The 27289-nt window shown below is 37.6% G+C and overlaps 1 protein-coding gene across 16 annotated transcripts in view; it reads left to right on the forward strand.

Annotated features, from left to right (window-relative positions):
• Positions 1-25929, forward strand: part of LOC139773476 (protein amalgam) — a 207377-nt gene extending 181448 nt beyond the window's left edge. For 12 of the 16 annotated variants that reach the window (XM_071707919.1, XM_071707917.1, XM_071707916.1 and 9 more), the window contains 5 exons: positions 12028-12238; positions 13458-13517; positions 15245-15395; positions 16116-16276; positions 21936-25929. In XM_071707919.1, the coding sequence (XP_071564020.1) occupies positions 12028-12238; positions 13458-13517; positions 15245-15395; positions 16116-16276; positions 21936-22036 (684 nt within the window). In that variant the 3' untranslated portion in view covers positions 22037-25929. Of the gene's footprint in view, positions 1-12027; positions 12239-13457; positions 13518-15244; positions 15405-16115; positions 16277-21935 lie in introns of all 16 variants that reach the window. The other 4 variants (XM_071707930.1, XM_071707931.1, XM_071707932.1 and 1 more) reach the window with 4 other exon arrangements.
• Positions 25930-27289: the final 1360 nt, after the last annotated feature.

The following is a 27289-nucleotide window of genomic DNA, read 5'->3' on the forward strand; positions in this document are numbered from 1 at the left end:
AGCGTTCGTCATGATGAGATGCGATCCTACGCTTGTTAAAGTAATTTAACAGATATGATTTCCTATTTCTGCGATTTATTTACTTACCGATAAGTAAATTCAAAATAATTGTTAGATTTTTCGAAACGACGATTTTTCAATATAAAGGCTAAATTAATAAAAACGACGAAATAGCATTTTTGCCTAGCGATAAAAATAAACCAAATAACTGTGGCAAACGAAAAACGCAAACTCATCTTTTGCTAAGCGAAGCTCGCGCAAGTTTCAATACGTTAGTCTGTCAAACTGGCATGTCGTAAACGTCTCATCTGTAAGTTTCATTGTGACTTTTCATCGCTGCAATTTACATAAATTACTTTCTTTGCTGCTCTTTTCCTGCATTCGCAATGAACCAGCAGGAAGTTATTCTATCCTAGATGAAGAGCAAAAATATAAACTTATTGATAAAGATTAGTACCGTAGTGCCTTTCGCCTTTATATTTGAAAGAGTAATATTAAATTTTATATTCTATATTTTGATATAAATTGTATAAAATATTTATAAAACAAAAAAGAAGATTCTCTTTTTTTTCGTGTTTTTGATTAAACTTTTAAATATAGATATCTAATATAAAGTGGAGTATATGTATAAGTCGAGCAGCATTATATTTGTTAACTTTTTTGAATATTATCAATTAATAATAATTAATTTATAATTATTACAAAGTTACCACATATTTCAAAGGAAAATATATTAAAAGAAGTATTTATAAAGAAACATCAATTAAAAGAATCTTCGCAGCTATATTATTACGCGACCAATAATTTGACGCACGGTCGATCGCATCCTTGTTGGTTGAGGGCTCAATAAATAATGCATCACATAACGTTACATAAATCATTGGATGATGTAGATGTCACGTACAAGGCGGACGTGAAATTCAATGTAATGGGAGCGCGGGCTGAAATCTGGTTGCATCGCGGCGCCCGAATACGACGCATTTCGCCCCGCAATTACGTCACGAACTCGATACGTATCTACCGCGTGATGTATTAATATCGATTATTTAATTTCCTTACGGCGCGGCGCTAAGAAGACGGGGCCGAGAACTTCCGGCGCGAGAACACGAGCGCGTGTTTACCGGGTGCGCTCGAGCGACCGAAAGCCCGACGCGCGCGTTACTCTTCATCCGCGATGAGAAATCGCCGGGCCTCGACTTCCGTTACAAGGTACGCGGAAGAAAGAGCGATTTACGTGAAATCGCGGTCGACTGCCTCGCCTGAAAAGAGAGCAGGGGCTTTTGAATAACCATATTACGGATACTATTTATATTCTAGCCATATATAAACAATTAAATCGTGAAGTTTAAATAGAAGGGATATCTATATACATATATGAATAATTGTATCACTTAGTAATGTTTATAATAGTTTATTATATCATAAAAAATGCAATGTGAACTTTTTTTATATTTTCTGTATAGAGCATGCAAGAGAAGAAAATAAGAGAAGAAAAGAGTAAAATTGAGAGAAAGAGAAAGAAAGAGAGAAGAGTCCAACTTATAAGAAATACATGTATATATTGAATGTTTAAGTTCCAATATGGGTGGCCACTGATACTTTATACATACATATAAAATAAACAAGTGTAAAATGCATCATTTATACAATATCGACGTTTTCGGCGATAAAAATGTCGATAAAGTTAAAGTTTTTAAGAGGAAACATATATATGTATGAAATCTAAAATTCGTGAACGTACTTCGACATTTTTAAATTTTCAGTATCATCCAGTGTATGTGGATATCTAAAAGTTTGATCTTCCTTCATTTAAGATTCCCCCATAAACTATATCCGAGGTATTCAATATAGAATGGGCGAATCATAAATTGATGTGGAATTGTAGTAGCGCGACGCGTATCGCGCTACACGGTAGTCGAGAAAAGAGTAACGTTTACAGAACAAACGCATAACGATAAATATACGAACAATACCGGCCAAGTAGTAGACAATTCGATACACTTTGTCAACACGATACCGGGCGAGTGCACTTACGCGGGGTAAACAAATCACGCGAATTACGTAGCACAAATATTCCGTCGGCCGTGCGCTCTGTAGTATCGCGAGCAACAAACACCGTCGTCGGCGGCCGCGTCGAGAACCATCACGAGAGAGGAAAGCGAGTGCGCATCAAAAGGAGGGAAGGGTAAAAAGGGATACGCGACGTTGCTCGGACTCGTTCGGTTGTCAATATCGAAAATTAGAAATTCGGAGCAGGCAGCGGGTTCCGTTCTCTCTTTCGACGCACGTCGGTGTGCCCGGCTCCATGGCACACATTGACGCGACTCTTCCCCCCCCCCCCCCGACTGTCGCTCGGTGGATGCAGGCTCCGATAACACTCCGTGATCGTACAGTGACCGTCGACGCTCTTGCTGCACATAAATCAAACAATATCGATCACGTGTTTACTTTGCCGTCTCTCCGCAGCCACCATTACTATGTCACCGCGCGGGAACGATATATCCAAAGGGGGAACGTGTGTACGTGCGCGCGTACCTACGTGCAAGCTTGTCGGTGACGGTGCGGGGGACGGTCTCGGGGAAAATTCGCGGGAAATGCACGATTTATAGAGTAACGTATGCGCATCTGTATGTGCGTGTACGGACAAGCTCGCTCGGTCGCAATCTATCGAAAAGCTGCCACCGCCGCCGCCGCCGTCCGTCGCCGCCGCCGTCGTTGCTAACGCAGCGAAACGCCCAACTAAAAAATTGGGTTACTCGAATAAACGACGGAGGTACGCGTATACGTTAAATTCACGGCGGTTAATTCGATTTCCAGCGGTAAATTATTAAACGGTTTTCGACGCTCCGAATTAATCGGCCGCGCGGAAACGCCGTTGATCTAGTAGACTTACCCGCCGGTTGGCTATCGATGAAGCAAACGATGAAGTTCGTTCTATCTTTAACTTCGAAACCGGCTAACTAGCCGCTTTCACCCTAATACGTCATGAAGTTTGTGTAGTTTAAATATTTACGTGTATCTCCTCGCATGTTTCCTTTTTAACTCTAACTAGCCACACTTGGTTTCGAGTCCTTAATTCGCCATCACAGTTTGATCCGTGAGACCGCTCGACTTTGTCACATTGTCATCTTCATTCTAATTAATAGTTTTAAGCTTGTAGTGTAGGAATTGTAAATACAGAGTCTGAATAAGATGTTCATGATAATATTAGGTCAAGAAAATAATTTTTGTTTAAACTGAACTTATTATGAAGAAACTAGAAAATTATGTTGTTACGTAAAAACTAGAAAACCGAAAAACGTGTAGCGGTCCACTGGGCCGAAATGTGGCGAGCTAGGGTTAATAGAAATTGTCACCTTTACGATGAGCAGCCAAATGGAGGATACAAAACTTATCACGATGTATACGGCAAACGCTACATCATATTTCTGAAGCAACAATTTGCGCTTTACTCCCTTTTCCACGTTTTTACTATCGTTCTACATTCTTTATTTCTCATCTGCTCTCTCTCTCTGTCGTTCTTTATATCAGTCGCAGCAGTTTTCCACCGCGTACTAGTGTTTCGGCGACGGAATTTGCATGTACCGTTTATTGGCCGTATGCCGAGTGCACGCAACCATCCGCTAGATTTATATACGCCGTACGCGTGCGCATTATGTGAGTGCGATTTTGTGGAATTTCTCGCTCGCGAATATGAAGGTGCCGGTGGGAGTCGAGTAAGTTTCGCCGCGGTGCGCCTTCGAGCGTATTCCACGTATGGTGCATGTTTATCAGGAACTACCCCGGAAAGTTTCCCGCAGGCTGCGCGCGTTGATTGCTTCGCGAGAAGTCGCATGCGAGATGTCGACACGCTCGCGGAAAATTTTTCGACCTTTCGATAGACTCGAAAATTTTATTTGTCATAATTTTTGTTGCGACAAAGTTTATATTGCGGCTAAGAATTTAATTAACCATTTTTTTTTAATAAACGCTGATAATAGCTAATAATATTCATTTAGAATGTACCGTAAAGTAAAATTAATTATATAATTAAATGTTTTTCTCAGAGTTAATTACACAAATATATTAGGTTTTAAATAGAATATATTATGTAGAGCAATTAAAAAATTCGATGTTTACAGAAATAAGATTAAACTGAAACACATAAAAAGTATAAGTATAGAAGTATAATTTTAATCGGAATTCATAACTTTATTCCAATAATATTAAAAATGTTCTTAATCTTTTATAAAGTACCTCATTCTCTTATAAAATATCCTTGCTCTATTTACTTCGTTTTTCATCACTGCCATAAAATGATCACGCTACTCGACATCTTCTATCGCTTTTCATCCAACCTGGTTCGACCTTATGGCAGCGCGAATATTCGTCTGGTTCTCAGGAAAATCGCGATCATAAAATACGAGGGATGATCCAGTGCGGCGAGAAGGGATGGCGGAAGTGCAATGGTGAGAGAATACGCCAGGTCGGTTGGTAAGAGCCGTGCCTCTCAGCGGAATATATGACCGCGAAGGAAAAAGGCGTCGTTACCGGAGGCTCATTAACGTGAACTACCCCCAAGACACCCCTAGCAACACCTTCGGTCCCGTCGTGCTCTATATCTGGGGTGGGCAGTCCTCGTGCTGCAAAGAGGCGTACTGAGCTCCAATACTAATTAGCTGCCGTCTCTTCGAGTGGACTGTTCGCCTGTACCACCCCATTTTACCCCTTTTCACCCTGCCTCCGATATCTCCGTCTGCTTTCTCACTTTTTTCTTCTTCTCCGTCTACTTGGATCTAACCTAGACCAAACCGTTTCCCAGATACTTCGCAACCTCCTTCTCGTTTTTCCACCTTTGTCGTTTTATATAAATGTAATTTCAGTTCAGTTTCTGAATATACTTGTAAAATATATTTAATATTATACCTATATTAAAACGGTCGTGGATAATAAATAATTTTTAGACTGTCTTGAAGGATTAATAAAACACTAAACATACAACAATTATAAAGTATAATGTTAAATATAATTAATTCTTTTAGTTTTTATACGTAATACCTACAGACTATAAAATCATATAATCTTTTATTTTGTAATACCATTGTCTTTACATATTAGAAGCTTCCACTCAAGTTGTAGTGAGAGAATAGAGCGATTTAGAAAACAACTCCAAATACTATTTTGCAAAAAAAACCGATTTATTATAATAAAAAATATATATTTATTTATTTTTTATTTGTAATAGATAATTTTTTATCTTGTAAAATCTGTATTACAATTTATATTAAAACATCCCTCTTATCGAGAAATTGTTCAATCATTTCCTTTTATTATTTTCTTATTTCTTTGATCTCTTCATCTTTTTTTTAAATATTCTTTGGCTTAACTTATTTCTGAATATCCAAACATAATTTCGTTTCCTTCAAAACGGCTATCGTCCTCTTTGCTCTCTTCGCTAATTCAATTTGTTCTTATCTCCCGTGTTCTGTTGCTCGAGTCCTATTACGAACATCTAATCGAACCTATCTCAACAACCTCACTTCCTCAAACAGCTTCGTTAAATCCTCCCTCCCGTTCTTTTCTTTACACTTTACCGAAACCGCTCTTCCCCCCTTCCTGCTCCATCCCCAGCCACAACTTCTCGTACATCTTCTTTCAAGGAAGCTGCTTCGCTTCTTTTTTCACATCTAATCCAAACTCAACCCCCTTCGTTTGAGTTTTCTTCTATTTCTCATTCGCGCCTATCCTACGCTTCTTATTTCGGTTTCGGTAATCGAACGGTGCGATAGATAGCAGCTAACAACTCGCCCGGAGCCACTTCGTTAAAGGAGAAGCGCACACGTTTGTTCCGGCGCCGATCGTCCTCTGTCCCTTTTTAGAGAGATTCCGCGAGAATTTGGATTCGTGCCACGCCTAAGTGTCTTCCGCCGAGGCAACGGAAATTCGTTCGATCGCCCGACATTAGTCTCGCCTTGCTTCGACAGCTCGCTTGAATGATGCTTCTTGATTCGGAATCTTCGCTACGCGAAGTTTATCGCATTTATTTGCGATTCTAATTTTACGAAATTAAATTTTTGAGCATCTCAATATACATCTTTTATGTGTAAAACTTTAGACAGTTTTAATACCTTCAGCATACTTCATCTTAACTTCCATACCAAAATAATGACGTGACTGAAATTGTCTATCAGGCTATCGGTCAGGCGTTTACAAAGTGTCAATTACAAACTCCATTTTCCAAAATCAACGTGTCGTCGATGATGCAGCCCTGTTCGCCCAACATGCAGATTTCCCCGGGAAATTCAACATTGAAATTGCCGACAAAATTAGTTACAAAACATTACGCAAACAACATGTCCTAATAAAGCGTCAATTTGTTTGCACGTGAATTTCGATTTAATTTATTATCTCGGGCGAGCTTTCCTCGCCTCTGGAGAGAGGAGGATGCAGCTATCACACGGTAGAATCGGGAAAGAGCGCGGACCAAGGGAAAATGGAGGGAGGGGGGGGGGAAAGCGGTTGGGGGTGGATAGCGGCCGATAGGGTATTCAAGTAATGACGACGATAACGACGGCGACGATAATCAATGCCTAGCGCGCCCGTGTCGAACACGTTTCGCCGCGCTAACAGCGATGACGAACGATGCCGTGGCGGCCATTAAATTGATACCACCTGCTAATTGGTACCTCCAATTTCTATCGCTCGGTATACCGACTACCGCGCGATAAAATAATCGCGCGGTGCGCGGCGCGGCGTGCCTGCCGGCCGAAATGTTGCTGCGCCCGCGAAAACGTCGATTCGCCCTGCGTTACGGGCTGTCTGACAATTTCGCGAGTGCGTCACGGCGATGATCAATGTGGCCTGAACACCGCTGAAGTCTTGGTCGGATGGATTTCGCTAATGTTCTAGCGGCGGGTGCCTCGCGTGACGTGCCTCTCGCTGCATTTGCGCGCAGATGATACGCGTTTGCAGCTTCCGTTTGAGGAACAAAGATGGGAGATGAGAAACGATTTGCCTACAATAATACGTTAATAGCAATTGTTAATATTACTTGAAGACAGTTATTACAAAATTTGCATGGTATTATTATTGTTATTAACGTAATGGATTCGTCGACATTTCGCAATTTTTTAAATAAACATTTTCTTGAACAGTTTAATCTACTTTATATGTTTTTATTTAATAGTTTGTTTAGAATAATACTAGATGAAAATTTTATATTACGAAGAACTAAACTGCTATGATATATATATTAGAATGAGTATATATGTGCCTAACATTTTACGTCATTAAATTTAAATTACGAGACCTCTGAATATTTTTCCCGACATGTCGGATATAAAAGTATAACGAAAGTGTCAGTGTCGCCATTAAAAATTGACGTAAATGGATTATGTCAGAGTCCTTCCCTTTTTTTCTCTCGCTTTCCCCTCTTTTATTTCACTTGTGTCAGTCGATATTGTCGTGCGTCTGTTAGTTCGCGCCCGAGACAAAACCGACCGGATACAAACTGTCTCTGCCAAATTGATCGACATGCCTGACTGCCTCCCGAGATCCCACGAAAACTCGTGAAAACAGGAAAAAGAAAACGAAGAGTCGAGCCGTAACACAGCACGTCGACCAACTTGTGCAAAAGTGCGACTACTTGTATATTGAGACTCCCCGTAAATAGAATTTATCTCCATGTGTCGTACACGCGCGATACATTCGCATCTGTGACGAATCATCGCCTGTCTGCGCTGGAAATCTTTCACATCGTCAGATTTTACAGTGAATGTCTGACATGAGAAATATTCGTAATGATCTCGTAGTTTCTGATTTTTCGGGGCAGGAAAGAACATCATCATTTATACTAATTGTAAGGAAAAAGAAAACAAAAATGTACATAACAGCAGATATGGAAACATTTTTACATAATAATAAAATAGAATTCGAGAAACAATTAAGTTATTATGTTCCACATCTTGAATATCGTCTTCAGCGAGCTCCAGTCATTTATTTCATTATCGACAAATAAATGCCGTGCACATCAATCCTAGAACGTTACATAAAACGAGGATAGCAGCAAAGGAATACCTTAAAAAAAAAAGTAAGATTGACGGCTACTCGCTACGCTTTGAATACGTTCCACCTTGCGCTAAATTGCATCCACTTTCAGTATAGTTATATGCGCGTACAATCCGCCGCCTCCTTCTACCCGGTCGCGAATTAAAGGGAAATCAGGATCGCTGAACGGCGGCGCGGCGGTGCGGGCGGCGCGCGCGGTCATATTGCCGTGTACAAAGAGACGCGCTTTCCAGAGCGCTTTCGGGTTGACCTAAGCAGAAAATGGCGGATCTTCGTGACAGCGACGAAAGGTCAAAGCCACTGAAAGCTCGCTTACGCTGCTTACCGCCTGGCAAATTGCGCTTGGAGATGTTTTATGTACCGCCTAGCTCGTCTTAAGCTTGCACTCTCCCTTTTTCTCTCGCCGGATATTCCTGTAGGATGTAAGGGAAACAAGCAAAAAGTCTAGAGGAGGAGCACGCGAGAGAGAGAGAGAGAGAGAGAGAGAGAGAGAGAGAGAGAGAGAGAGAAGGAGAGAGAGAGAGATGCTGCCCTGTCTCGTTCCTTTCGCTATTCGTACGCGCTGATTTCTAAGCTGGCGCAACATTGCCGAGCGCCGTCCTTTCTTGCCGCGTAATTTCTCTTGACTACGGTAGGAAGAGCGAGGTGTTCTTGCGCTTGGAAATTGCGGGACGAATTTGGTTATCTCGCTGCAGATTGCGTCGATTGTTCTTAGCGATGTGTCGTGAAAATTTTAGCTCAATTTTGGGTAGTTTGACTTCAACGATAAGACGCTTAAAAGCTACGTAATTGTAGGGGATTCCTGTCTTCAAGTTATATTTGAAAGATACATATGGATAATCAATTGTAAAATGATATGTAGTGTAAACTTGAGTCTAAAAAAAAATTGTTTCCAAATTTAAATTAAATTGTTTAAATATATTAACTAATATTAATATTAATTATACATATATCTTTTTATTAAAATAAAAACTGTAAGAATATTATCGTCTTATACGTCAAGTGTAAATTTTTATTCTCGAATAAAATACTTCCTTCCTTTTGTCTTTCTAATAACGAGAAAGACAGAGTAGAGGAAAAAAATAATAGAGTTTCTGTCAACGATTCGCGATGTAACCGTGTTTCTTATATTTACACGCTGATGCGGCCAGTTACTTATTATCACTAGAAGGGACGAATATCTCATATTTAATTACGAGTAAGCATCGTTAGCAGTACAATCGTGAGTAATTCAAAGCGCTAAATGTAACCCATTTATTTATCACATTACCGCCGCAATAAAATGACACGATAACATGTCGAGCACGTAATATTCCTGCTCTCGTAATCTTGGTTGCGAGTCGAGAGTTCGGAACTATAAGATTTTCGTGGCTAAGTTACGAAGGATTCTGACCCCGAGGGGCCAAACGTAGGAGCTGGAGGATATTTAATTTTCCCCGACGGAGGTGCACTCCGTCTAGATATAAAAGGCGCTAAACGATAACCACAGAAGGAGGGAGAGGAGAAAGAGAGAAAGAGGTATGAACGATAAAAGAGACGTATAGAGATACGAGAGCGTATTTCTAATTCATGCTTAAAAGCTCCCTATTCCTTGTTTTCTCTTAAAAATTACAATCTCTTGGGCTTACTGTCGATTTCAGATAATTTTCGCAGCATCATTTTTAAACTTGGAAATATTGGAATTTAATATTGTTTATATATTGATTGAAAATTGCACACAAAATGCATTTTATAACTTCTAATGTTTTTTAAGGGACTTATCTATCAATATTGTAATATGTTGCTTCTTATTATAATTTTATATAAATTAAAATAAAATTTACTGCGATTATAAAAAGAAGTAATTAATCGAATAAAATGTTATATACCTGAGGACTCTTTCGGAACACATTACATAAATGTATGTATAATTTTTATTCCAACTAAAATGTGTGTGATATTATTGAAATGTGTTATATACACATATTTTACAGCAAAAAATAACACATGTGATATTTTTGTACTTCATATATGCACATCAGAATGTTTTGTAAAGAATTGTTACGCGCGATGGGTGTAAAATTGTGAAATATCTTATCTCCTTTTTCCAAGTGAGAAATTTAAGAGCTCGAAAACGATAATAGAAAATGGGATAAGTTCTCAGTTGTCATATATAGCGCGTTGGATCAGAAGATCGACCCTTATCAACCGCATAATATTCAGAACTTCGTCTATCCAATTTCTGGCTTTCCCGCGCGGAAGGATCATGTCATTCTAAAACCGAGGTGACTTCCAGAAGGACGCGATGGGGAATAATTAATGAAAGGGGTGAGAGCGTCGTCTATCCGGAAAGAACATACGTTTAACGATCCGCCATTGCTAGGGTTGGAAGTCCGATAGCGAGGATCGGGAGGAACGTCAAGGATGTCTTGTGGATGTGCTGGTCGGAGGCACGTACTTCTATAATTGTTGGGGTGGCTCGCGCGCGCGCGGCGCGGGGAGACGACCTTTAACGGCCGTCTCAAATACTACCCTCGTGGGTCCGGGGAAACCTAATGCGTTTTTCCAATTCGGCCGTTATACATACGTGTGCCATTATTATCGATTAAACAATATCGATGTTGCGTCAGCCCGAAGCACGCTTCGAAGGGATTCGAGCAATTCGATAGAATGACTCGCCGCGCGATCGTCTGACACAATTTCCCTCGAGTTGAGGGAGCCCCTATTTTATATTGGACTCATATATGTGCGTGTCTTTAAGAGGGCGGCATCGTATAATTTACGATTGAATGAAATAAAGATTGAAATCGGCAATTTACGTGATAATACATTTTTATCTGATGCAGGAGAAATGAGTAGAACAGTTATTGAATTCTGAAAAAAATCATATTTTATTTCTAAGTGAAAAAAAAATAGAAGGTATAAGATTTTATTATAAAATTAGAGTATACTGCTAATAGAGCAATTTAATTCTCAGCAAAATGTCTGAAATATATACTATTCATATATTTTGATATTGCCACGTTATGACGTAATAATCCACAAAATCCGAAAGGTTAAACCGCGGAAACCGTTTATTATCGCGCTTAATAGGCGATGTTGTAAACCACGAAAATGTAATACCTCATTTGTAATGCCGTACACGCCGGGCATGTATGCACCAGGCTGCGACAAATTTCAGATTACACTGCAATTTTGATGTAACGGTGTGGTAATTCAGTTATTATCACAGGCAACGTGGCTTGATCGATCAACAATTGACGATGAAATCGATAGAACGGAATATTTATATGCGACACGGAGCGACAATATTTAACGTTTGCGTGGACGAAACGTTACACATTATGCGTGTTTGTGCGGGAAGCGTGCGCGTTATATAACAATGGGCGGGCCGTACCGATCGTCGACGCATTACACGCCTATGCGGCCACGGGAAGTTATTGTTAAATTTGTAATATTTCCTACGGATTGACAGCTAAACTAGCCGGAAATGAACGTCGGCTTTTTAAAGCGAATCGGACAGTGGTATCGCGGGTTAATGACGGACGACATAATTGATCAAATAAATGGATAGTTGGGTACCGATTAACTGAGAGTCGATTAATCGTGCTATACTGACTAATTGCCGTCATCTGATGAATTGAGGTCGACTGGATCCGCGATCGCTCTTCTCCTGTCACTCTGTTTCGTTTCCAAAACATACCTCCCGAAAATATTTGATATAATAGAACAATATCTTCGATTAAAGCTGGATTATCTAAAAGGAGGAAAATCGTATAGAATTTAGAAATATAAAAAGCTAAAAAATTTTCTTGAAGGACACAACTTATTTAAAGCCTCTCTTCGATATTAAGTACAATTTATTGGAACTGTGGTACGACAATATTTTCCTAAGAAAATGGGTGTGCAGCCGGTGATAATCGTATCAATTATTCAGATCGGCAAATCGATGGTCGGAGCTCGGGCGGATGAAGTCTAATCGAGCATTCACTTTGCTTGTAGATCTCCTGGATACGTAAGAGGGATTTGCATATCCTGACGTCATCGACCCTCGCTTACACGGGGGACGCAAGATTTTCCGTTAAGCACCCTGAATCATCCGACGAATGGACGCTGAGGATCGAGTATGTCCAACCACGGGACGCCGGGGTTTATGAATGCCAGGTTAACACCGAGCCCAAAATGAACTTAGCCTTCATGTTGAAAGTCGAAGGTAAAATCAAGATCGTAAAGTTTCTAGAAATTTGCCAGATAACCCTTTCATGGATCGCTCAATTCGAAAACAAATTTACACTTTTCGAACAAGTTTTATCACAAACAAAGAGAGAGAAAAGAGAACGGAAATAATATTAATACAATAAAAATAGATTTTTAAATTTTTGTTGCAACGTTACTTATTGTCAGTACATATGCATATAATATATTACATTATATATACTTTATAAATTGAAATAGATATTTCATTATAATTTATTGCAATATATTAAAGTATTATAATTTCCGAGTTAGCTTTTAATTATTTCAGTTAAAACATAAGCGAAAAACTGTGAAAAGGTTAAATTAGATACCGTAATAACTCTAAGCCGTTGTAAATATATTATTACGTAATTTACGATAGGTGAAAGAATATCTGAACGCTTTTCGTAAGTGTCTATCACCTGATTGATCAGGAATGACACTGCTGGATAACTCGAATACGCACCAGCATGACCAAAGTCATTAACGCTTCCGCTTGCATGTCTGTCACGTGAGGAATATCCTAAAGTACCGATCAGCTTTGTTGCATCTATTTCTCTGACCGAGTAATCGCATAACATTGCAGTTACTTTAATTACCAGCGCACAGTATCGATTTCGTCTTTCAATACGTAAAGCACCTATATATGTATGTATGTTTATATACGATCACTTTTAATACAGATATTAATAAAATATCTCGTCAATTAAAATTTCTCTAACAAAAGGGTTCATTTCGGCGCGTTATCCGGGAAAAAGATAAAATACAGGATAAATTACAAGATTTATTGTATAAATATTAATATTTACTCGATATAAGCATTCAAAAGATGTTTAAAAAGATGATAATATTTTAATTACTCATCAATTAATCTGATTTTAATAATTAGAATCCGAGAGATTTTAAATAGAAATTTATTGAAATCGTTTTCAACGCTTTAAACTCAATTATATTAGGTCAAACATTTTTAAAATGTCGGACTAGGGAATCTCCATAAATCTCGACTAACATACATAAAAACGGACGATAAAAAGGAAACAGAGGAATAATATTCTTTATACTCCGTGTTTCGCAGGCGTGGCCTACATATACTAATAGTGCTTTCAACATTAGTTCAATTCCCAACCCCCCCCCCCCAAACAATAGATCTTGACGAAATCGATTAACTCGATATCTTTTCTGTCCTCCCATTCCAGAAAGTGCCCCTGTCCCTGCCATCACCACACCAAACGCCATTCACCGGACGTTCAACTCAGGTTAGATTCACGCAAAGAGCAGACTCCTTTTCCAAGCTATTGAATTTGCTATTAGCTGCTAGAAGTATTATTTACAATTTAGTTACATGCCGTAATGATGTGCATGAACGTTTTTTTTTTTTTTGTATATTTATGGCCAAGCCGCCCGGATGGGTTTCGCTCGCCAATGAATTGGAGGTCGTAGCATGAGGAAGGTGAAAACACGGACAGCACTCTTCATTTAGACGCCGTTACGCTCGGGACTGTCGGGCAAATATTCTCCTCTTTTTTTTTTACGCAGATACAGCTGACGCTAACGCGTGCTAATTTTCCGCCCTAATATTGCGAGTCGTAAATATACCACGCGTTAAATGTGTTCGGTGGAACCGCGCGCAAGAACCTTGTTTTGAAATAGAGGGAACCCAATATGCGAGCGTAGTGAAAATATCTTCCGCGCAATATTCGTACTCGGCCTCAACTTATTTAGATTGTAGATTTTGACTGTTAGCGACAGAGTTTATCGACTTTTGTACAAAGCTCTACGTCCCCTAAAATTTGGAAACCGTTTGATTATCTTCAGGTTGGCCTTTCGTGATTTTGCATGGTTCTGTTTGCATGTTTTGATGTGTATTCTATATAACTTTTTTAAGATAACTGCAGCAATGATTTGAAGAACAAGTAAGTACTGAATGTAATGAACTGTTAATGTAATTGAAATAAGTTTTCCCTTGTCATGCGGAAATCTTGTTGATAATGACGAATTCTAATTTTACTATTTTTATGCACTTTTTTCTTCTCTCTTTATATGTCCTAGATTATTATCTTGTTAATTTCAAACATATCTATATATAATTACTTTCAAATTAATCTATCTCTTTTTAATTTATTATTGCATAAAAGTCACAGACAGAACTCTTATTTTCATTTATAAATTATACCATAAGATCGAAATAATAAACTAATTATTAAAATAATTAAGTTTAAAATCATCGATTGTAATTAAAAGTTTCTAAACAAGAAGTTCAATATGAGAAAATTGCTTAAATATTGGTTTATTTAATTGGCAACATTTTTTAACCCGTAATGTGCATAAATTTTAAACTCTGGACAGAATCGATAATATTAAACAAATAATATTAACTAATAACTAATAACTAACTAATAACTAGAGGAAAATTTCATCTAACTGTGTGAAGTAATATGCTGTAGTCGAATGTCAAATCAAGTCATTTTCTTTTCGTTATGATGTATATGTATGACACTAAAACATATTAATTAATTAAGCTATATTACAAACACGTATTTATTACAAATGACAAATATAATGCATAAATTCCTTCCTTTATAATATAATTTTCTGAGATATATAATATTTCACCACAAACACATATACATAAAAATTAACAATATCTTTCATGTAGAAATATAAATACAAGGAACAGAAAGAGAATTTTAATAAGCTAATTCTATTAATAAAAAAATTCAGTGACCATGGTAATGATAATAACCTTAAGCATATATAAGAGATCGTTAGATATTTAATTGCTTGAAATTTCACACGAGTGCAGAGTGAAACAAGCAGAAAGATATTTTGCTTCTGTAAAATTTTAGATCATGCAAGTAAATGAATTTGATATGAATAAAGGGCACGATTTGATGTTTCCAGATCGATCAAAGCCCGTTATCTAGCACATATGGATACACGGATGCGGAATATTTAAACGTACGGTTTCTAACGTGTGTTACAGCTGCTCAGGCGACGATCCTGGGACCGGAAGACGTCTACGTGAAGAAAGGTAGCACGATAAGCCTCACGTGCGAAGTGAATGTGCGAAGTACACCGCCCAGTAGCGTTTCCTGGCATCACGGAGGGGCCGTAGTGGATTTCGACAGTCCCAGGTACAAATCGTAAGAATCGCTCTCTCTCCCTTTCTTTCTTTCTCTCACATACACGCGCTAGTACGTACCGTACGTACACACGTTTCCATTCGATTGCGGATCGCATAACCGAGACGGGAGATCCTAGCAATGTTTCACAAGTCGCCTCCGTCTCGGCAAACGAGGAGGGAGGCTTCGGCCAAGTTTTTTTAGGGGCGTTACTTTGCGGTATCGCCGATCGAGCGGAAGACATTGGAGTACCCCGCCTTTAATCTTTTCGTCAGCCCCGTCAACTCCGGGAAGGATCATCAAGAGTCGAAAAAGCAAGCGACCCTTGATCCAGCAATTTTGTCCGGGATTAGTTCAGAGAACGCTTTACGAAAAAATGTTCAAGTAGTTTAGATTCTTCTTTTTCTCTCTGCAGAGCGAAATGTGTCACTTACAATGCCGAAAAAATGATATAATGTTACTTGTCAAACTCGTACGTCGTACATCAGTTTTATAGGAAAACATCTGATACGAATAAACCTTTTATTTCTATTTATTCGTGCACGTTTGCCAGCAAATGTTTGACAATATGCGTTACGCGAACAAGAGTCCGCGTTATCGTTTATGCATCATACACGATCGCGCTTTTTGCCGATGTTTCCTGTAAGCCGCGCGCCTGCCTGCAGAGAGAATTAATGACAAAGTAGCAATGTGTGTGACGAGAACGGCGCCAAAGTATCTGCGATAATTCAGTGTACACCGCAGGGGCGGGGTTTCCCTGGAGACGGAGAAAACGGATACCGGGACGACAAGCAGACTACTGGTGACACAGGCCAGATTGACCGACAGCGGAAATTATACCTGCATCCCCAGCAACGCGAATCCAGCGAGCGTAATGGTCCACGTGCTGAATGGTAAGCGAATTTCTTTTTTTCTTTCTTTCTTTCTTTTACGACGCGGACTTATCCGGCGCGGCGGCCCATCATCCCTCTCGCCTCTCGCGACGTCGTCCCCGGCATCCCGGATATTCGGATACTCGGGGTGCTGCCTTAATGACATATCGCGATAGAAACGTCTGAATATCCGCAGTTGAAATTTTCAGATAACCCAGCGGTAGCGCTGGGAACACCTCCATATATTACGAGTCATTATCTACCAAGCCGGCCCCGCATGACGCGATAATTTGCGGAATTTTCAACTAATGCAAACGCGTTATGATTACGTGACGAGTTTTTATTATTACAAATGTGACGAATGTAATAATGTTTCGACGTATCTTATCAACACAGAGACGATTTAATTCGACCCGACTGGCCTTTTATAAATATATATTCAAATACACTATTTGTATGAGTTCAGAACCGATTTTATTATTGGAAAAAAAGATACCATAAAATTAAAGTTTCAACCTGTTAATATACTTTACGATACGTGCAACACTGAAGATTAAACAGAAAACAAAAAAATATTGGTTTAATATTTATATCATATAAATAATATGTGGTCCAATTGACACCTCACGCGCCCTATTACGTTTCAAATTTTCACGTGGTCTGCACTGGAGAGATAAGAGCGATAAAACGATTACATCGCGCCGAAACTTGCACGAGAAACTGCGAGACGTTTAAATTGGAAGTTTATTGCTTTAAAGATCAATTAATTTCTATTCAGCAAACACGACATGCCGCATGCAAACCAGACTTGCACTCGATAAACAAAGTCAGAGGCGGGTTCTCAACAGTTTACGCGTTCCACGTTACAATGTAATTCGCTTATGAACTAACCGAATAACGAGAATACCAAACTGCAATATTTTATGCGGCGTATTACCTTAATATTATTGAACAGGCCGGCAATATCTTCTTTATTGCCGCAGAATTGCGAAGTTATTGTCGGGTAAAATTGAGAATGGAACTAATAATTTTTTTATTTGCTCGCATGAATTACGCGGTGTGTTTCTTGCGCTGCGTAATTCGATATACAATCGACTCGGTATAGTCGGATTTTTCCTCTTCTTCGTCTACTTGCTTTTTTTCTTCTTTACGTGAAGGAAACACGCGCGCGAGTTGAGTCGAGGCTGCTGCATCATGTGCACGCACACCCTTCGATAAACGTCGCGTGCACATGCACATTTAAGAGCCGTTGCATGCGAAAAAATCTCCGAACACCGGCGTATAAACATTTCCATGTCGGCATTCTTGTAATACCGCATTTTCATGTCCACCACATCACGCGATTCGATCAGAGTTCACGGTTAACTGCATTGTTTTCTATTAGAGCGCAACCGGATTTGCATGGAATTCGTTTCGGAAGAAAAATTCCCGCTCTCTCTCTCTCTCTCTCTCTCTCTCTCTCTCTCTCTCTCTCTCTCTCTCTCTCTCTCTCTCTCTCTCTCTCTCTCTCTCTCTCTCTCTCTCTCTCTCTCTCTCTCTCTCTCTCTCTCTTTCTTTCTAATTTTAAACAAATTTACTCAATCGAATGCAGTTACACATTATTTGTGTATTTCATTGAATCCAACGTTTCGATTTCACTTTCATGTAAATAACAATATTGAAAACTGATTTGTATATAACAATACAAAACTTTATCATAAAGAAATTAAAAGTTGGAAAATTGATCAAATTCACCTCATATATCATTTTTATTTCAGCGTGTTTTTCAACACTGTTGTTTCTCTCTTGAATGGAATGAAATATTAAATAACAGTTATGTATCGATCATTTACGGATATGAATTGGTTAACATTTTAATTCTCTTTATACGTTTGGTTGAATATTATATATACATCTAAATATTTTAATTTTTTTTTACATCTCAAGCGTTTTATTATTGCCAGACAGTTCTGTAGAAATTGAGTTTGGTATACATCCTTGGCTTTTTTTGTAGAAGCGGAATTTAGAAATTTATAATATCATCCTTTTCATTATCGCGCGTCTCTTTCGAGGGAAATTTCTTCAATAGAGGAAGCTTCTCGGGGACGGCAAAATTTTCCCAGCGGAATTGTGTTCGCGCGCGACCGACAAATTTCACATCAATAAACGCTCGCATATTCACAACGAACGCAAGTTTGGCGACAGGAAGCCAGCGGGCTCCTGAAGTGTGACATTCGAAAGGGACGGCATGCGTTCATTCATCAAGTATCGAAATCCCCCGTCATAAAGTTTGACAGGCTCGTATATTGGAGTCGCGGCAAGTACTCGGCGCGCAGCACGCATACTCTCGCTTTTGATCTATTGTCAGCCGGCAGCGCTCGCGATAACACATGTAATATCTTGTTCGGCAAGTTCACCAATCCAAGCTGTCAATCATCGCGCGAGCGTGCAGCCCCGGCACGCGTCTCGCGAAACTCGAGCGCTGCAGCTGCAATTGTTCGAAATCAACATCTTTCGCGCTTTCTTTTCTATAGTCGAGATTTATAAATGTTAATAAATAGATTTAATAAAAATTGAGATTTTTCAATAAAAGCGAGATAAATATGCGAAATAATCTTAAATTAATATCCAAGTTTACCTAAATAAGATTTTTTAATATAATTTACAGTTGATTTTTTTTTTAAACAAAACTATCCGTTTTGTAATTTTAAAATTTAATATAAAACACAAAAAGGTTTTATCCTTCGGTAAAAATTTCAACTAAACTTTATCCGCACAGAATTTTATCTTAACACTTAGCTGCCAGAATATTTAAAATTAAATATTTAAAAGTTCTGAAAAAGTAGTATTTCATAATATATATGTATATAACGATTATACCGAAATGATTATGATTACGCACGATGTAAAAATTTACGATGTAAAAATTGCAATGTTTCAGTCGATTATGTAGTCTATTATATTCGGAATATTATACATCATCATCATTTTATATTCGTATGATATAATCTACTTAATATTCAGTGAAAAAAAGCCCGCATCGATATTCCGCAACTTTCGTTTTGCTTCATTTCAACACCGATGCTGCTGCATGCGCGTGCTGGCCGACAACGCAATAAATTTACAATACCACTGGCCTCACTCTCTTCAATCCCTGATTAAATTAATGTTTTCGAATTCATAGCACCCCACGACGGGGAGCTACAAAAATCAACAAAACCCTCTCTGGCAACTATAGGCAACACGGACCGCTCGCGGCGCGTACGCCTCGCGTTTACACGGCAATCGAATTGCAGAACTTAACAAGCTTTCTTCGACGGTTTCCACGGTTTCCAGCACGCAGCCTGGCGCTGTCCGGCCCTCCCCCCCCCCGCCCGCCCCCCTCCCCCGTCCGCACGCCCGCCGCGGTGCGCTTTCCACCCTTCGAACCATCGCATCGAGACATCGATCGCGCGCCCACTTTCCGTCTGGAAACGCCCGGCGGAACGCGCGCGCTCCGCTCGCGCAGAGCGGCGGCCGCTTCCGGTGCCGGATGAAAATTAATGCGGCACAGTTCGTCTGCATAATTAATTTATAGGGCGCACCCGGTTGTGCCGCGCGGTCGGCGCATTGGCCATCGACGTTATTTCAAACACAGCTGATTACTCTGCAAAATTGACCGCAAATTTCAATTATTTCTCGATAAACCCCCGTATGCGACCCGGGAGCCATCCGTTTTGGCACGTACTATCCGCGCATTAACGCAATTACGCACGTCGGCCGTGCTCGCGCGCCCCCCTCCCCCTTCCACTCCCCCTCCCCCTCCTCCCCCCCTCATTTCGAGTGTCGGGCCGGTGTCATTTTTCGTTAACAGGCCAGGTAAACGCGGCGTAACGGTAAACTCCGTCCGATGAGATTTTCAATTTGCTCGTAAATTGCGAGCCTCGCCGAAGGGACCGGTTACCGCGTCGCGGAACCGCCGTTATGTCATATACCGCCGGACCCGCGTGATTATCTTTATTACCGTCGAATGTTACACGCAACGCGGCGATACCGCGCACCGCGCCGTCGTCATAGAACGCGAAATTGTTGTTTGCCGTTCGAACGTGGCGCGAGCCGCGTAGCTACTGTTATTGCCGAACGAAACGATATTTCAACTTGCGGTTCGTACCGCGGCACGCGTTTTACTCTTTCGTAGCGCGCCTTACGTACATTATTAAGCGTTATTCCTTTCTGTCGTGACGTGAAACTTTATATAGTAACATATGTGAAAATTGCACCGTTGATCTTGTAAATCCATTGTGAACGTATATCGCGTGAGACTTTGCGAAAGATGACATAAATTATAATATTGCTGGGAAGTATAGAAAAATGATTTGTACATATGTACATTTCGATTTGTATTTAAAAGTTGCTCGGGCAAACGAAGTTTATAAAGAATACATTAGAGTCAGTGTTATTATATTATTGAGAGATTTTTCAACAGTATACGTAACTAATATGATTGAATTATCATCAATGCACTGAAAAAATATATATATTATAAAATATTTCTCTTTCTTACTTTAGATTAATGTTATATATTTTTTATTATTGTATGTTATAATCTTGATTATCTAATAATTTTTAGGATTTTATATAAGTTCAATTTATGAATATTAAAAATATTTGTTCCATAAATTGAAACCATTAGTTCTTCTAAATTTTTGTTACAATACATATTGTTTGTTATTGTGTGTTGTTGGTAATCGTTTAGCAATGTGTTGAATTTTAGAATAAAAATACAAAAGTTTACTACAATATATTTTATTTTCCCGATTATTTCCTCTATACATATAGGCTCTCGTTACTGGAGAGAGATTGTCTGTTAGGCTGGAAAGTTCATGCTTGGCGTTTAACGCGTTATACGAACGATTAACCTACATTGTGAATCTAATTAGGGCTGCACAATTAAATTCCTGCGTTATGTAGCTACTCGAGATAATATTCAACGCGAAGAGACTGTGACGTGGTTTATAGAATTAACTATATAGAACGATAGAATTTGCTTTAGCTCCCGCGAACAATTTTCTATGTTATTGCTCCTAAAAATTATCAAATTGTATAATGATTTAATTAATTTTACTAATCGCAAGAAGATGAAAATATTGTATATTAGAAATTAATGTTTGATTCTATTACCTTTCCAAAGTAATTGTTTCTCTTTATTTTGGCATTTATATGTAAAGATCAATGATATGCACTTAATATGATTGAAAGGTATAATTCTTATACAATAGTTTATTTTATTTTTGAAATATTTAATAGGCAACTATTATTTTAGAAAATATCGGTATTTACGCTTCTATACATGGCAGTACAATAATATATCATCTGTAAATGTTTGAAAATTTAAAAAGATTTAATTAGAGAAGAATTATTTTAACTTTTCGCTTAAACAACGAAAAATACGTTATTTTGAGAATCTAATATACATATATAATAATTTAAATAATTTTCGGATTGTTCTTTATCCAAGATAAAGTCGTGCTCAATATTTACACACACTTTAAATATATTATACATATATTAATATAATTTTACATATATATTTAATATATAGACACAAATAGTATCAGATATCTGGATGAAGATTAACGCGAATTATCGAGAAAGATCATCAATGTGTAAAACGGAATCGAGTACGGAGGAACTAAAGCCAATTTGCGCACTTCTGTTGCAGGTGAACATCCGGCGGCGATGCAGCACGGCGGCAGCTGCGGCGTGGCACCGACAATTTTACTCGCCAGCATCACCCTCATAATCGCGAACCTGTTAAGGTGAGCAGCCGCGTTGTGAATCGCGCAATTACCAAAAAGAGAGAAAAAAAAAGAAAGGAAGTCAAACGTGTCAATGGTCGAAAGAGACAATGTCCAAAGTGAAAACGCGGCGATCGACGGTCGCGAAGCGCGGTGCACGCTCGGAAAAATCGTCCGGCCGACCGCGATAGATCGCTTTAGCTCACGCCTCGCTGTCACAAGCTGCGTGTATCCGTTCGTCGAGTGCTCGGAAGCGACGACAAGAGAATCATAGTGCGCGGACCGAAGTGCAGTGGACCAAAAGCTCTGTGAAGGATGCAGTGATGTGGCGGACGATCTTTAGCGTACGTACGTTTTTAACACGAAAATCTTTCACCAGACACTCTCTCCATTCTTTTGTATGAAAAATCGTGTTAATGCGGCCGAAAAAACATACCGAATTATTCTCAACATCCTCGGTAGTACGGTTGAGCGGTTCGCCAAAGGGACACTCTTACACTTGTGCTTTTTGTATAATTAAATCGGCATGGTTAACCGTGCCTCAACGAATCTGCGCGGACTCTCTTTAGTGACGGACAGAAACTGCTCATCTCGTGACTTTGTTGCGAGAACTCTGTTAGAATTTGTATTTTAACTAATTCAATAATGGCCTCGTAGTATCCTAATGTAACGTCGATCGAGGAACGACGCCGTGTACTTGGCATATTATAGTCGGATCGATCGCACGATCCGTTTACGACTGCCAAACTGCTTTCGAATTGAGTATCGATGGCTGGATCCGTTCGATGGCTACGAAATAATTATTACATAAATCGAGATTTATAATTTAACGATTATCAATTAGTTGCGTAATAAATTATCAGATAATTAAGGATCTTGTACATAAAACGAGTAATGGAGCGTGTGAGGTTTGCCGTGACCTTGTACAGTACAATGCACGTGCGAGAATTGCCACGTGATCGATAATCGTTTCTCGTCGTCGTTTGATCTGGGCAATATTGTACATAGCTTGTATCATTGGTTATAATGTAATTGTACGGTATACGTACAATCGTAAATTTGCGAAAATTCTAACTAAACCTCGTGCCTCGGGCGCAATTCAGCATCTCGAGCGTGCCAGATATTTTTCGTATATATTTCTTGAATTATGTATAATTGTATACTATACACATAAAATGATTTTGCCCAGATTTAACTCGTTCTGTTTTTGTTAAATATAGATACGACACAATGTCTATTATCGAGAGATAATTGCGTTGGTAAGGGATTGATTGCTAAAGTGAGAGTGATGCGGTGATTTTATTTAAAAAAAAACTGTGAAAAAATATCGCAAAAACGATTTGCATCAAACTGTAGGTAAAATCAAATTTTCACAGTATTGACATTTACTATGTTAATATAATAATGATATACTATTTACGGAAATCAAAATCGTTGTTTGTAGTCTTTTAATACGTAACTCAAGTGCAGTCTTTTAATACGCGACGAAATTATTTAAAGAGTTACAAAGTTGTGTAAAGAAATTCTTTGTTTGAAAAATTTTAATCGAGTATTGTTATAAATGTAAAATCTTTTCTTGGATTTACACCCTAAGTAGCTATTTAATATTATCAAATTTGTAAGAACCTATTCTTTTTTTAAAAAGCCTATTTTGGAAAAAATTTTTAATTTATACAAAAAAATAGTTGCTATTGCAATTAAATTAATGTCTACACAAAACGTCTTGTTTCAATTAGTTTTGATATTTTATAAATAATCGGTGTGTTATGTTGAAGACGTTATCACTAATCAATTAATTTTGATTTTATAAAAGAAATTTAGAAAAAAGTTTTTTATATTAAAATATAATTGTTTCTAACATCAGGAGAGGGTGTTTATAGCACAGTATACGGAATTATACCAATAAAGAATGAAAAGGCAACCAGAACTAATCACTTTAGTAATGGTAGTAGATAGGTCTGTCCTCGATATGTTTCTGTTTGTTTATTGTAAACAGGATACGTGTCTTGCTTTATTGTTCGATAATCAAAATGCAATTTGTTAAAAGTAATGTTCGTTCTTCAAACATATATATGTTACTTCATTTCTAATTCATTCAAATTTTGCTATGAGAATATCAAAGTATTGTTTCGAAAAATAAAACGCATCAAAATTAATTCATCGATTAAAAGCTAATCAAACGGATAACAAATTATATTAACAAATTATATTAAAATGTATTATGAAGCTCGTGTATACATAAGTGAATATATGAAAAGATAATACGTAAATATATTTAAATAGGTCAATAATAAGCGTTCGTTATGTATCATGATAGTACGGAAAGTATAATTCGAAAGATCGAAATGTAATTAAAAATGAAATAAAGGTTCCTTTGCAGGAGTAATAAAAAATCGCCTTTTGCTATGATAATTTATTTAAACTCTCTAAAATATTGAGAAAGTGTCATCGAACCTGTCACAAATTCTATATATAATTTAAAAATATTATTTAATATTTACTTTAGTATTTAGTTATATTTATAAGAAATTAGTAACTTTCTAAATAACGGAAATCAGATTTTTGGGGAAATAATGGAGTAATTAATTTAATTTTGCAAATGAATCAAATAACCTTGTACATAAGGACATAATTCCGCTAAAATTTAAAAATTTTATTTCGTCTATTAATATTACATACAGCGGTCTTCCGACTTTAACGCCAGATTCGATATTTCCATCAGATTCTACGAAGGACAAATGCTTAAATTATTCGTTTTCCTGTGCATTTGATTAAATCAATCAAATCTTGATTATCTAGCTAACAAAGTTGAGTATTTTTAAATGACTTTTCAGATTAATTTCTTCCAATTCAAGCCACTTTTTCTGGGAAGAAAAAAACACGAGAGAGAAAGCATGATCCTAGATATGATCATTAAGTAATTCAACGCACGTAATATAGAACATAGCAGTAAATCATTAGGAGGTAGATTTATTACGACATAATAATGTAACATGAGTAAAGAAATATATCATAATGAAACTAAAATGTTAAGATACGATTTATCTTAGAACCCATAGATTTTTTATAACATTGTAGTTTTGAAAACACAAATTAGAATCTACCCCCTGTTGAAGATTGTGAAGCATTTCGGGATTTTCATTCAGAATCAGAGGGGAAATATCGCAGTGCTATCAATTTGTATATAATTTTTCACATTATGATTTATGTTAACATACTAATCGAATCATATATATATTTCGGACAAAAATTGTGAATCATATAATGATTCAGAGAACGAGAGGGAGAATGCGAGAAAGAGAGAGAGAGAGAGAGAGAGAGAGAGAGAGAGAGAGAGAGAGAGAGAGAGAGAGAGAGAGGCTGGCGTAATTACATAAAAAGTGATCAAAGTGCAAAGTAAAAAATAAATTTTTTAAATTGAAGAATCACTTCCATCGAGCTACTGGTGTGTGTCGAATCAAAGTATAATATTTAATCAAACTCAATTCGATAAAAGAAAATGCTTACATTCGCGATGCTCCGCGTTTTGGCGGTTTCCGATAGAGATCCCGCACCCGTGATTTTTCATAACGCGAACGTGGCTCAATTATAAGATCTAAAAATACACTCCTGTGCACACATGAAAGGTGATCAAACAGAAAAATATCGAGAGAAGTATACCTATTTGTGAATTAGATAATCAAATATCCGCGATTCGCATACGTACGGAATGTTGCACATTATACATAGGTAAGAGACTAGACTGCATTGTACATAAAATTCATAATCGATTTTATGTATCATGTTATAAGAGAACTTAAGCATGAATCAAAAGGACAAGATTAAAAAGCGGAAAAGCGATATAGATTACTATATTGTAAAAATATTCATCGACGTGAATACTGTTTCAATAAATGTAATGATAATATAAAAAAACCACTTCTAGACTTCTGTACTTCGCTCCTCCTGTTCGATAAATAATTTTCGTCAAACAAACGCGTATACATTTTTCTTTACACATAACAAACAGGACTTATATCCATAATATTGTATGTTATGGAAATTTCATATATCATCTCCATTCCGTTAGTAGTTAATATTTTTAGTAGTTCCAGTTTTTAGTAAAACTGGAAATTTAATCTAAATTTTTTACTACCTAGAAGAGAAATCAAAGCTAAGAAACAGTTTAAAATCTATTTTTTACATAAAGAGAGCAAATATTGAAAAGAAAAAATATATATGTATACATATGAGTAATATTTTCAACAAAAGTATTATTCTTTTTGCTCGAAATCGAAAAAATAATTTCAACTGTGTATTGTAATGTATCTTGCATGTTTAATCCGATCTTCATCATTTTTATGTCTGGATTAACGTGTACCTACTATACACAACTTTGCGCATAGCATTTACATAATATACAGGGTGTGCCATTTTAAACGCCCCAGACAAATATCTCGAAAAATACACAGAAAAAAAGAAGTGTCAAATCAACTGATATACTTGGATGTATATAATCTTGAAATGATATTATATTGCGTTAAACGAAGAAAACTTGCTTGAATGAAGTCATTTATATAGTTAAACGAATTGTTTTATATAGTTCAATCGAGGAAAACAAGTTGAAATAAATTGAAATAAATTGAAATTCTTATAAGAAGATTATATATTCTTGCGTACATACCTATATGAGTATATCATTGTTGATTTGACACTTATTTTTTTTCTGCGTATGGAAGATACGGAAAAACGTTTCAGGCAAAAGTTGTAGGATATCAAGGGGGACAAACAATAGTAAAACCAATCTCCGAAAAAAATCAATTTTTTAAAATTATTTTTATCATTATTTGTCCCCTTTGATATCCTGCAACTTTTGTCCAAAACATTTTTCCGTATCTTCCATATTTTTCGAGATATTAGCCTGGAGCATTTAAAATGGCACACCCTGTATACAGAAATATTTATATATTTTCGTTTTTAATGAATACACGCACCGCCTTTTTAATTAGATACGAAAACGGTTGATTTTAATTGGTACGCGGTTCACATGGTAACGGTTTCTCTGCTGCGTACGTTGTATGTCGCGTGTATTTTATGCGTGGAAAATACTAGACGGAAAAATGGGTGTTCGCACACACGTATAACTATTAACGCGAAAACATGCATGGCAAGCATCTTTTATTTATCATACTCGGCTGCTTCGAAACGCGTTGTAACAAAATTAACGAAATTGCGGAGACATTCATAACGTAGCCGCCGCTCACTCTTAATTTCTTTAATGGCACTAATGGACTAATTG

This window comes from Temnothorax nylanderi, unplaced genomic scaffold, assembly GCF_030848795.1.
Source record: "Temnothorax nylanderi isolate EJ_2023f unplaced genomic scaffold, tnyl_v1.0 TNYL_tig0062_pilon, whole genome shotgun sequence".
NCBI classification, from domain to species: Eukaryota; Metazoa; Arthropoda; class Insecta; order Hymenoptera; family Formicidae; genus Temnothorax; species Temnothorax nylanderi.